This window comes from Gouania willdenowi, chromosome 13 (genome assembly GCF_900634775.1).
Source record: "Gouania willdenowi chromosome 13, fGouWil2.1, whole genome shotgun sequence".
In the NCBI taxonomy this organism is placed as follows: Eukaryota; Metazoa; Chordata; class Actinopteri; order Blenniiformes; family Gobiesocidae; genus Gouania; species Gouania willdenowi.
This window is the reverse complement of record NC_041056.1, coordinates 17972116-17984590: the sequence shown is the minus strand read 5'-3', so window position 1 is coordinate 17984590 and position 12475 is coordinate 17972116. Positions and strand designations below refer to the sequence as shown.

General features: G+C 36.6%; 1 protein-coding gene across 1 annotated transcript in view; it reads right to left on the bottom strand.

Annotated features, from left to right (window-relative positions):
* grik4 (glutamate receptor, ionotropic, kainate 4) overlaps positions 1 to 12475 on the bottom strand; it is a 381843-nt gene that overhangs the window by 32118 nt on the left and 337250 nt on the right. The window contains exon 12 of the mRNA XM_028464526.1: positions 12271 to 12378. Coding sequence (XP_028320327.1) covers positions 12271 to 12378 — 108 coding nt within the window. The remainder of the gene's footprint in view (positions 1 to 12270; positions 12379 to 12475) is intronic.

The window sequence follows — 12475 nt, the reverse complement described above, 5'->3', positions numbered from 1 at the left end:
TACACCAATTACACACAATTTATACCATCTGTTATCCACACCAAAAACTTACATACTGCAGCTTTAAAAGCGGTGAAGAGAACTAATAATGGAAATACTAATGTGTGTGGTTTGTAACTTAAAGGCAGGGTAGGTAATTTTCGAAAGCTAGCATGATTTTGAATGTAGCATCCTCCGAGGGCTTCGTCGAGAATTAGCAGGGAGACAGGGAGACGTGATAGGTTAACAAAAACGGACCGTCTTTTTCATTGGTTGAGGTTTTTACAGGTTTACAGCTACTACAGATGACGGATTTTCTTCGTTCCTTTTTCAAAGCACATAAGATCTTAATTTGTGTCAGGACATAAAGAAAAATTCAATCAAAAACTTAAAAAGTATATCTGGAGCCTACCCTACCTTTAATCTACAAAAACAACTAAAATCACTTTGTCACTGTCTGAAAACATCAGGTGACTGAAATGTGTCCTGGCCTGATGTTGAGCCAGTAATTGTTTGTCTTTTTTTTTTAGAAGGAGACAGTGTTGGGCATCACTTTGACATTGCGGATTAGACAGTTTTGCTTTTTTCTCGCTGCATCACTGGACAGTAGCGTACACACATGCGGCTGCACTGCTGTGATAAGAATAAAATGACTTCTGATCAACTGGCCCTGTCAGCTCACATGACAGTGTGAATTTGCATGTGGGCTTTATATGGCCAGGCTTGTCGTAAGATATATCAGACATGGCTTAGTGTGTCACAGCAACATAATGAGGATTTTGAAAAAAAATCAAAAACATGATAAAAAAAAATCACTATAGGGTCTAAAATGTACAATATGCAGTTAATCTAGTGAGCAATGAATTGCTTTGAAATAAAATGAACATGAAAAGAAAAAATATTTCACACCCTTAACGAGTGAAAATAGATATTTTAAACCTTTTGCAGAATTATATAAGATAATATATGCTGTAAAATACAAATAATGTCCACCTTATGAGGTAGGCTTAAACCATTTTTCCTCATGGTGATTTAAGTTGCTCTGCACGGTTTCTCCGTCTTTGTGATTGGTCAGACAGTGCAAAGTCCACCTCTTTTATGAGAACAGCTTGGCTTAAGAAGTTAACGTGTTGATAACTTGCTTCGTAGTACAGCTGGTCTGAGATGGCAAATGTGTGGTTAGGTGAAGGCAGCTAACGGAGAGATATCCTGGATATATTTATCCAGCTTTGTAGTACAGGCCCTCAGTGGCTGCAGAAAGGGAATCATATAATAGAAAATACATTTATTCTGGATTTTAAATAGAAACTAAAACTGATTGGATTGATGGCCAGTTCATAGCAGTCCATCATTCTCTTTCCTACCATACTATTATGCTAAAGGGTTTACTCTTTAACTTTTGGTTGACACATTTGACTCCAGTGAGCTTTGAATTTTCAAGTTCTTTTTTGATGCATTTACAGCTTCAAGTACTGGATTTAGCAATTATCAAATAAACGGTAATCATTAAGTGTTGGGAAGGCAAACAAAATATTTTCAGTGATAGATGATTATAAATAAAAGACACGCTCTACTCTTAGTCACTTGAGTTATAATTAAATCAAATCAAACTTCATTTATATAGCACATTTCATGTACGAATGCAGATTTTATGATTTGATTGATGTAACTTTTGAAATTTAAATCACTGTCCAGTATTACTCCAAGGTTTTTTCATTGATTGTTTGTGTTTAAAGAGATTGAATAGAAATGAGCAGCAACTTTTTGTCTTTGAGTTTTCGGACCAAACATGATCCTTTGTATTTTGTCTCTGTTAAGCTGAAGAAAACTGTCTAACATCCAAGTGTGTGATTGAGACACTGAGTGAGGGAGTTCATGGGACTAAGGTCATCTGAATATAGTGATATGTAAAGTTGTGAATCATCTGCATAGTTATGGTAGTTAATATTGTATTTCTGAATGACCAGTGGAAGTGGGAGCATGTAGAGATTAAATAACAGTGGTCCAAGAATGGCACCTTGAGGCACTCCATACTTAACACTGCCTGTCTTGTAGGTATGTTTTCACCCAGTTCAGGGATGTCACCCATTCTTGTAACATGTTTAATTAAATGCTGTGATCCACCATATAAAATGCTGCAGATCAAGAAGAACAAGAACTGATAACTTGTTTGAGTCTGTGTTTACGTGGGTATCATTTAAAACTTTGAGTTTTGAGGAGAATATGCACATTTTTACCATGAATTTTTGCAAAGAAATTACAGTTTGTGTTGGTGAATTGGTTAATTATGACCAATGAACCTTGCACGTATATTTTCATGGTGAGGTATGCTCAATTTCCAAATGGAAACCCAGATAAGCACCAGGAAAACATGCCAGTCCACACAAGAAAGGCCTCAGATTTAACACTGAAAAAACCCAACAAAACAAATTAATATACCGTAATTGATAAGCCATCCATTCTTCTTTGAACGAAAGCTGTCTTTGTAGAGTGAGAATGGAATATGGAGGAGAACACACTGAAATAAAAGCCGAAACTATGTTTTCAGTGGGGAGGAAAAAGGTTTTTTTTTAAAAAAATCATTTTGTTTGGCCATTCCTGTAAAAGCAGCAAATATTCTTAGCGCAGTCACATGCTGATTTACCCAGGTTTGCTACAAACCCGAACCCTTCAGGCTTTTAAAAGTACAACTTGTGGGAAACAAAGTACAGAGCTTTTTACTTTCAAACTCTATATAACTTCAGAGCAGGGACCTGTAATGGGCAAAGATAAATGAATGTTTGTGCTGTTGTATCAGACCTAATTATGCAAAAACTAATTTCCTTTTCAGCCTCTGGTTGATTTATGTTTGTGAAAAATGGTCAAACATTCTGTATTAATGACACAGCTTCTGTCATTAGGAAACACAGTCTCATGATGAATGGCAGAATATTTTCATTTTTTGTCTTGTATCTCTCATTTTCAATTGTGTCTGTTTGAAAACAAACACAATTATCTATATATGGTAGTATCAATTATACCATTCAGATATAAAAACAACAACACGCCAACAGTAATCTATACCATAGGAGCTGTTTTTTAAGTCTGAGTGTGTTTTTCTTTCATTTCATTTCATTTTGTTGACGTTTTTTCTAAAATTTCAATTTGTTTCTCTCACGCCGAGCCTCAGCTGCTTCACAAAATGCCGAGTCTGCAGTAGGAAAGCAGAGCTCTGACAGGCTGCCGGTATGGGAACACTATTTGAAACCTATCCCTAAATGTCATGCGACAAAAAACAAAACAAAAAAAAAAGAGCAGAAAAAACACCATCAAGAAGATTCCATTGTGTAGAGTTGAGAACAAAATCCTTCCAAAAAACTTATACAAAAAGAATCAGCAAAGCATAGTTTCCCACAATGTACAGTCTAAGATAACCCATCTACCTTTTCTTTGCACAAAAGTTATGTGTCTGAAACTATAAAGAAACGATAACTTTAAAAAAACGCTTCATATTCCCAGGCCGTGAAGAGTCTACTTACTGAATGATAACTTAAGGGAAAGCAGCACAAGTGAATAGAGCACACACTAGAGCCACAAGTGGACTGTTGTACACATCAAAGTAAACTGACAATTGGAGTTTTCCCTTATAAAATATAAGCTTGATAAAATGTACTTCCAAAACCTTTGATACTTCACCAAGCTGTTTGATTATCCTCACAAAGTTGTTCTCAAAAGAAGAGCTGTGGATGGTTTTGTGATGGTTTCTATAGTGCTCTTTACAAATAGCCACAAACTACAAAAATACTTCATTAAAAGAAGAGAAAGGTGAGATTACTTTCAGCAAAGCTGTTGTAATACACAATAAATTCTCTCACACTTCAGTGCCTTTGTGCCCTGATGCAAAAACTGTGCCCGGATCTATACTAGATGGAAGCTACATTGTTACACTGACTATCAAAGTCTGGATATAGCATTGATATAAACTATAAATGTCTGAAGTAGTATTAAAAACACCATCGCCAGCCAAAAGCATTGATTCAAGGATGTATCTATGATTTTGTTATTTCATCTTTTTCTGCCTTCTGAATATTGCAACTGGTGGAGGTAAGCTACATCTGTCGCCATGTCTGCCCATGCCATTAGTTGAAAGTAGGTAATGTGAGACAGTTATAACTTTAATTCCATTTATTTCTGTGCGCCTTTGCTCAGATACACTTAAAGCCTCTCCTTATCCCCTTAAGGCTATGCAGTAATAAAATCACATTTAATTATCCAAACCACTCTGGCCACTCTTTTCTGACCTCCAACATTAACAAGACAGTCTCTTATTTTTCTTATTGCACTGTTGGAAATTATTTTAATGTGAAGTTCTTCTGGACTTGGTCCAGAAACACTGCAATACAAAAGTAACAGTGAATCAAGCATCAGCGATCACATTGCATTGACCGTACGGTTACAGTCTGTCTCCTTCTCTGCAGGTGGATCATTAATTTTTAATCCACACCCTCAGTAATCTAACTACGGATTAAAGAGAGATTAATGCCATGCATAGAGATTTATTTGCTCTTTAAGCCTCCTGCGTCGCAGCAATATGTTTTTCTCCAAAGAAGGCAGTGAAACATCAATTAAATAGATTTTTTAAATGGCATGTGACTGCCTATTTAATTAAGTTGACAAATGCTTTATATTGAATACAAGCTTGTTTATAGTAAGACATATCAGGTTAATCAGGTATAATAAAACAAAATATCCATTCTATTTTATAGCAATTTGGGACTTTACAAGATTTGTAGACATAATTTTATTTGATGCATTTTGCCGTGTCTGATTTTGTTTTATTGAATAGGATAAATTTCATTTGTTTTATAGATTCTTTGAATATTGAGCACTGTGCCTCATATTTAATCTGAGTAACTTTTTGTACAAATGTTGTGTCCAATTTAATAGTCAAAAAAGTATTTAAGTATTCATGTATTTTTATTTTTTTTGTATTTTATTGCCCTGTCTGCGCATGTTGTCAAAGGTCAACACTACATGTAGTGCAATCTTTTTACAACAACAATACATGTTTTTGGTATTACATTTAAATGAACTAGTACAGTGCCCATCAAAAGTATATATTCATATAGTGGGAGCTTAAGTATAGTTGTCAATTATGGCCAAATGAGTATGTGTTTGAAGATTGGATGTACAAAGAGGTGTACATACTCTGTACTCTGTAGTGTTATAAAAAGGTATATTTGTGGGAGCAAAGTAATATAGCATGAGCGATTTACCTGGTTTAATTCTATTTGACATGCGCAAGATAAATGTGTTTGCTGTTTTTTTTTTTTAACAAATCCAAGAGTGCGTAACTGGGATGGAGGGGCGCAGTGAATAAAGTACTGCGCCTCCCAGCTTAAGTATAATGGTGGTGGTGGTAAACAGAGGAAAGTAGAGAGTGGTTATACCTAAAGCCGGTTTATTCATGCATTTGACAGATACTAGTATTATTATAATACACTTTTATTACCCACTGAAGTAAATGTAAGAAAGGCAAAACTGACAGAACTGAAATTTTGTTAACTGGTACTAAATCCATTCCCAACCATTAACCACTGACAAATCCTCCATCCCTCCCCAGCCCATCAGGTGAAGAGGTTAACACTTTTCTTCACTTCACACATTCATAAAATCAACTGCCACTTTCCATCTCTCACACCTCACATAACACTGCTACCACACTAGTACACAGGTACAGTATGTTACTTTACTGTCTGGATTATTTTAACTGTGGCTTATTTGGTCTAACTCAGAAAAATCCACTAGAAACTAAAACTGGTCCAGAAACCAGCAGCACTAGAAACCCCTCCACACATCAGATAGATTACTAAATACTGCTACTCACCTTTAAGGCCATCCATTACCTTGCCCGTACACTCAGATCCTCCTACTCCACTGTCCTCTCTGTGCTCCTCGCTACAATCCTCTGCTCACTGGTTCTGGAATCCACTCCCTCCTAATCTCTGCAATGCTGACTCACTTTCACAATTTAAATTAAAACTCAAAACCCATCGGTCTCGACTTTCTTACACCCTTTGAACAACTGCACTGGGTTTTATCTTGTCCACATTTTTATCTTTTCAAACTTCGTGTATTGTATGCAGGGCTGGGGCCAATTACATTTTTCAGTTACAAATACATTTTCAATTATCCATAATAAATAAAATTACAATTCCATTATGATTACAGAGCATTTTTTCTTAATTGCATTTAAATTACAATTATTTTATGTCAATTAGTAAAGTAATCTTCCTCTTGTGTTCGCGTTCTGTTAGCATCTCTTATAAGAAGGGGTCCTTAAATCAGCTGTAAAATACACTAAAAACAAATATTGATTTCTATTATATGTAATTAATATCTAATTTATTTCCTATCTATTCCGAATCAATGAAAATATAGGTTTTAATATTTTAGGTGTGGGCATCTTGAGGCTTTTTTCTGTCAATATACCCCTCCATTTATTTATTTATTTTTTTAATGGTAAAATGTGGGAAAGCTTGAAATGAAACATAATTTAATAATTGTTAACTACATATGTGTAGAACTGTACATACACCTATAACATGGTTCCCCAGTTTGTGTTAATTACAAATAGAATTCCACCACATTTGTAATTAATTATCAATTACAAAATTACAATTATAATTAACCTCAACACTGATTGTATGTGAATTTATTGTTGCAGTTTGTACAGTGACCTTTGGTATCATAAAAGGTGGCACCAAATAAAATGTATAATGACCTCTGCTAACAAGGTAATATTTTTACCAGTGTTTATTTGTCTTTTAGCAGGATTTTGTTAAAAATACTTAACAGGCTTTAAAAAAAAAAAAAACCAAAGATAGATCTCACGCCAAGGAAGATTCCATTACATTTTGGATCAATGATAGCCTTAATATCTGTTAAGTATCTGTTCTCATTCTGTTGGATCTAAGTGCTGCAAGTCTAAGTAATGCAATGGTTTAAGTCATACTTGGAGGAGCGAAGCTATTTTGTAAGCATTGGAAACTTTGAATCTGACAGATTACCAATGTCCTGTGGGGTTCCTCAGGGATCTGTTCTTGGACCTCTTCTGTTTAGCCTTTATATGCTTCCTTTAGGACAAATTTTACAGAACTGTAAGGTTGATTATCAGAGCTACGCAGATGACACACAACTATATCTATCACTGAACCCAGATGACTATGGTCCCATTGAGGTGTTGTGTGACTGTTTAGAAAAAATAAACTGCTGGATGAGTGAAAACTTCCTTCAACTAAACCATGACAAGATGGAGGTGATTGTCTTTGGTAACAAGGAAAAGAGGACTGCTGTCAGCAATTATCTTGAGTCTTGATCTTTAAAAGCTAAAGACCAAGTCAAAAACCTTGGTGTTCGGATTGACTCAGATCTTACATTCAGCAGTCAGATCAAATCTATCACAAAAACAGCCTTCTACCACCTAAAGAACATCTCCAGAGTGAAAGGTTTAATGACTCAGAAAGATCAGGAGAAACTGGTCCATGCTTTTATATCCAGCAGACTGGACTATTGTAATGGTCTTCTGACAGGAATCCCTCAAAAGAACATCAAACAGCTACAGCTGGTTCAGAACGCTGCAGCTCGGGTCTTAACCAGAACAAAGAGGTCAGAACACATTACTCCAGTTTTAAAGTCTTTACACTGGCTCCCAGTCAGCCTCAGAATAGACTTTAAAGTTCTGCTGCTGGTGTATAAATCTGTGAATGGGTTTGGTCCAGAATACACCAGTGACATGTTAGTCAGGTATGAACCCAGCAGGTCTCTCAGATCTATGGACACAGATCAGATAGTGGAGCCCAGAGTTCACAGTAAACATGGTGATGCTGCTTTTAGTTGTTATGCTGCAAAGAGGTGGAACAAACTGCCAGCAGAGCTGAAGTCAGCATCCAATGTGAACATTTTTAAATCAAAGTTAAAGGCACTTTTTTTCTCTACTGCGTATGATTGAGAGAGAGATTTTTAGTCATGTTGTTGATGTCATGATGATTTTACTGATGATTTTAATTGATTTTACTGATGATTTTAATTGATTTTACTGATGATTTTAATTGATTTTACTGATGATTTTAAATGTTCTTGTTGATTTTAAACAATTGAATGTTTTATCATGTAAAGCACATTGAGTTGCCTTGAGTATGAAATGCGCTATACAAATAAATTTGCCTTGCCTTGCCTTAATATAGTATTGAAAAAAGTCTTGTTAAAACTGATTAATAATCTTCTGTATTGTAGCACACTCTCAGAACACTGCAGCACACCGACCGCTCTATATGTTGTACAGCTTTTCAGTCACTGATAATTTCTTCATTTTTTTTACGCTACAGCAGCTTCTACAAAGACACCCAAACACAAGAAAACAAACTTAATTAAAGATAAAAAAAAACCAAAAAAAAAAAACACATTGCCTTTAAGAGAGTCTCTGTTTTCGTAGCTGCTGAAATTGAGGCAGTAGCGCCCACATCTATAATTAAACTGTTCTCTAAAGGCCAGGTGAACCTTTCAAAGGTACACACAATCTGTAGACACAAACAAGTACACAGGCACACACAGTTGGAAAATCACACCCATAAATACTGTAAGTGCTGCGCACACACACACGCACACAATTTTTTGTATGCCGGCTCTTAACTTCGGCTCGACTGCCACTCGCAAGCAAGATAACAGCGACAGAGCAATCCCACCATGATGAACGAGTCCTGATAGACATGGAAAATTGCTCCTTGGTGGCTTCAGAAGTTCAGTTCAGCCACTCCATATTTCCAAAGTGAAATCAGAGCTCAGCCAGTTCTTTCTTTTACAACCGCATTCTGGAGTGAAAACATTGTCTCATTTGTACTCGACTTCACCAAAACACACACACACACACACACACACACACACACACGCACACACACACACACACACACTCCCGACTCCCTCGCATTCTTGTGAAATGAACCTTTCAGTGTAAGCACCAATCAGTCTTTAGGTGATCAATGAGCCGTTCAATCGCAAAAATACAAACAGCAATATGTTTTTCCCTCATTCTCACAGCTTTCCGCCAACGCACCAACAACTCATGGACTATTAACTACAGCTTTAATGCTACTTTGTGTCACATCAGCGAGGAGAACCAACGGGAGAGTGACACGCTTGATGTGTTCACACAAAAAAATATTCATCTGATTAACACTCTGAATTCATTTCATGCAGTTTCACCATTAACGCCCCTATGACGCTCTTTACAGAACATTACCATACAGATGACCTATCAAAGCTTCTTCTGTAGAAGAGTAAAATAATTGAAACCTTAAAATGTCTGCTCTGGTGATGAGAAAAGAAAACTATTGTATGAAGATAATTTATCATTGTTAAGAATGTGATCAATAGAAGGCTGCAGCCTTTGAGAATTGCCAACACATTAGTTAAAGCTGTGTTTTAGCAGCTCTAAGTCATGTGACTTAAATAAATGTGACAAGGCTTAGTTCTGCTTATTACATTGACAGTGCAGTGAATGAGCATTTTGGCTTTTGCTTGACCAAATCTTCCCATAACCTGCTGCTTTTTATTCCAGTCCATCACTCCATCGGAACAAAAACTCCCACAAAACAATCAAGTTTAAATCACCATGGTAACAGTCTTTTTATCTATAGACATTTGCACATGGCTCTCAACATTGCAGAGGAAAAAAAACACAAAATATGTGGATTTTCTTTAAAAAAAGAAAAAAAAAAAGTGACAATGTTCCCTACTCACACACAAAAATAAGTCACACACTTTTACAGCACTAACGTTGTCATCAGAATCGCACAGAAACTCATTCTGTCAAAAACTACAAATAAAATAAAAATGCGGGGTTGGTACAAAACCTTGTAAAAGTGTTCCGGTTGTTTTGATCAAATAGCTTTTATTTTCAAAATACAGGAATGTGCATTCTGTCAATTTATTTTATTTTGCATATTAGAAAATGAATATATTCTCAGATAGGGCAAGGTGAGTGAGCGCAGCATGAGTTTCAGTGGCCACATTTACATGGGAGCTTTAATTCCTCTTTAAAGCAGATTAAAGTTAATTCCTCTTAAACCTGACCTTGTAAACACATAATTCCTAATGCTAATTTAATTCTGAATTTAAGTTAATTCCAAATTAGGTGGCTGGTTTATTCCGTTTTTAATTGCGAATTAGATAATTCCTCTTTCTTGTAAACACTTCACTTGCCTAATTCCGCTTTAAGTTAATTCTTGTCGTTTTGCGCTTGCATGACTTGCGGCAATGACGCATGGGTGACAACATGCAGACTTTCACACGAACACACACACAGACTTATTAAACACACACGGATCTCAGTAAACATAGTAAACGGAACAGGCTTCACCAGATGGTTAGCACTAGGACCCGGAGGTGGAGTAAATGCGTCCCCCTACTGCATGAACAGGCTGTAATATCACCAGTTTATCATTTTACCAGTTGTTAAGAGCTACTATCTTTACTAGGGAGCAATTATGTATTCCTGGTGATTGTTTTCCAGACTTTTACTGGGCTTTTTACTGGTTTTTAGCTCCTGTCTCTCTTCCGCTCCGCGGTCCAATTGTCGAGCAGCTGCTTAAAACCTAGAATCAAAATAAAGATGAAAACACTTCTCATGTGTGCTCTTCTGTATTATAGCCGACAATAAAAGGTTTGTTGTGTGTTTTTCCTGATAGATGTGATACGTCACATTCTCCCCCTGTCCAATCAGAGCCTTCCCAACCCCCAAACCTAAAGCAGAATTATCTAAAGCCGAATAAACCAGTTTTCTATGTAAACCTCAGTTCGAGAATTACTATTTCCATGTAAACATGAAGCAGAACACTTTAATTCAGAACGATTTCATTCGGAATAAATAATTCCGAATTCCACATACGCATGCTATGAAAAATTGAGATTCCTTTTTACCTCCACTAAGGAGGTAACATTTTCACCCGTGTTTACTTCTCCATTTCTTTTAGCAGGATTACGTCAAAAGAACTAAATGGATTTTGACAAAATTTTAACCAAAGATAAACGTAAGCCATGGAAGGTTTTATTACAACTACTGATTCTGAGTCAGTTTCAAAAATAGAAAAAAATCTCTAATCATTGGCGAAAGTTCAAAAATTCATGTCTTGGTTCATATTTGAGGGTGCACGGTGGTGTAGTGGTTGGCACATTTTCCCCAAAGCAAGAAGGACCTGAGTTCAAACCCTGGGGTGGACACTTGGGTCCTTTCTGTGTGGAGTTTGCATGTTCTCCTCATGCTTGCATGGGTTTTATCCAGGTACACTGGCTTCCTCAGACAATTTGAGAAAATGATGGTTAGGCTGGGTTTGAGTCTCTAGATTGCTTGTAGGAATGAATGGCTGAGTGAGTGGTATTGTGTCTGTGTGGTGCCCTGTGGGTCGGAAAATGGACCGATCTTCATGAAATATGTCTGTTATGTTGAGTTGGTTCTTCGATTACCTCAATGAGTTTCATATGGATCGGATCTGGATTGTGCATTCAGATCTTTTAAGTGTGAATGATCATGGTTTCAGGATCAGAATCCAAGTAACTACCAACATATGGCAAAAAAGGAGGTTTGCACACTCTGAGTGCTCTTAGTGCAGAATTATCAATGTGAATTAAAGAAAAAACTCATAATGTAACAACTCTACTAGTCACTGTGCTCTTGTTTCTTGATGAATTTGAGGTTCATGTGTGGGATAAGGAATGATTATGCAGCCCAAATAGATGCTAGTATTGTCTTGGTAGAAGCTCCAATCATAACTTCTTAACATGAGCAATATGCACTTACCTCAAATGTTTGCAGAGTGTGGCATAAAACTGTCAGCAGGGGGCAGTTTGTTTTCAATTACAACCAAAGTGTTTTAGCGATATTATTTTTCTTCTATCATCCGAGTAAATATTTAGCTCACATTTTTTTAATAATCATTTTCAAAATAATTTATCTCTAAACATCAGATGTCCCAGGAAATAGCTTTGTAAACCGCATCCAATACAACAATAAACGAGAGAAGTGGGAACTCATTCTAGCCTGATCTATTTATACAGAGACTGAAAATGGCTGGCGTGCTAAATTATTGGCCTTGATGTTTACTGGTATCATCTGAAGTTCTAAAGGCGGTACAACTGTAAGCCTCACTTTCTCTGGTCCAAGAAGTTTTGTAGGACACATAATGTGTTTTGATATAGTAAATCTGTCATCTACAATTTGTGTGTGTGTCAGTAGGATACAGTACATATGGTACATACCAATATTGTAGTAATGGTGAGGGTAGTATTGAACAGAGTGTCTGTCACGTTGATTGATGGCAGCTTCCTCTCCATAGACAGTCCATCTTCAGAATGCCACAGGCCAATCTGCAAAATGAACACCACATACGCACACACACACACGCACACACACACAAGGATCAGTCAGAAAGTCCGTCAGCGTGAAAAGGCCATGGTAAACAAA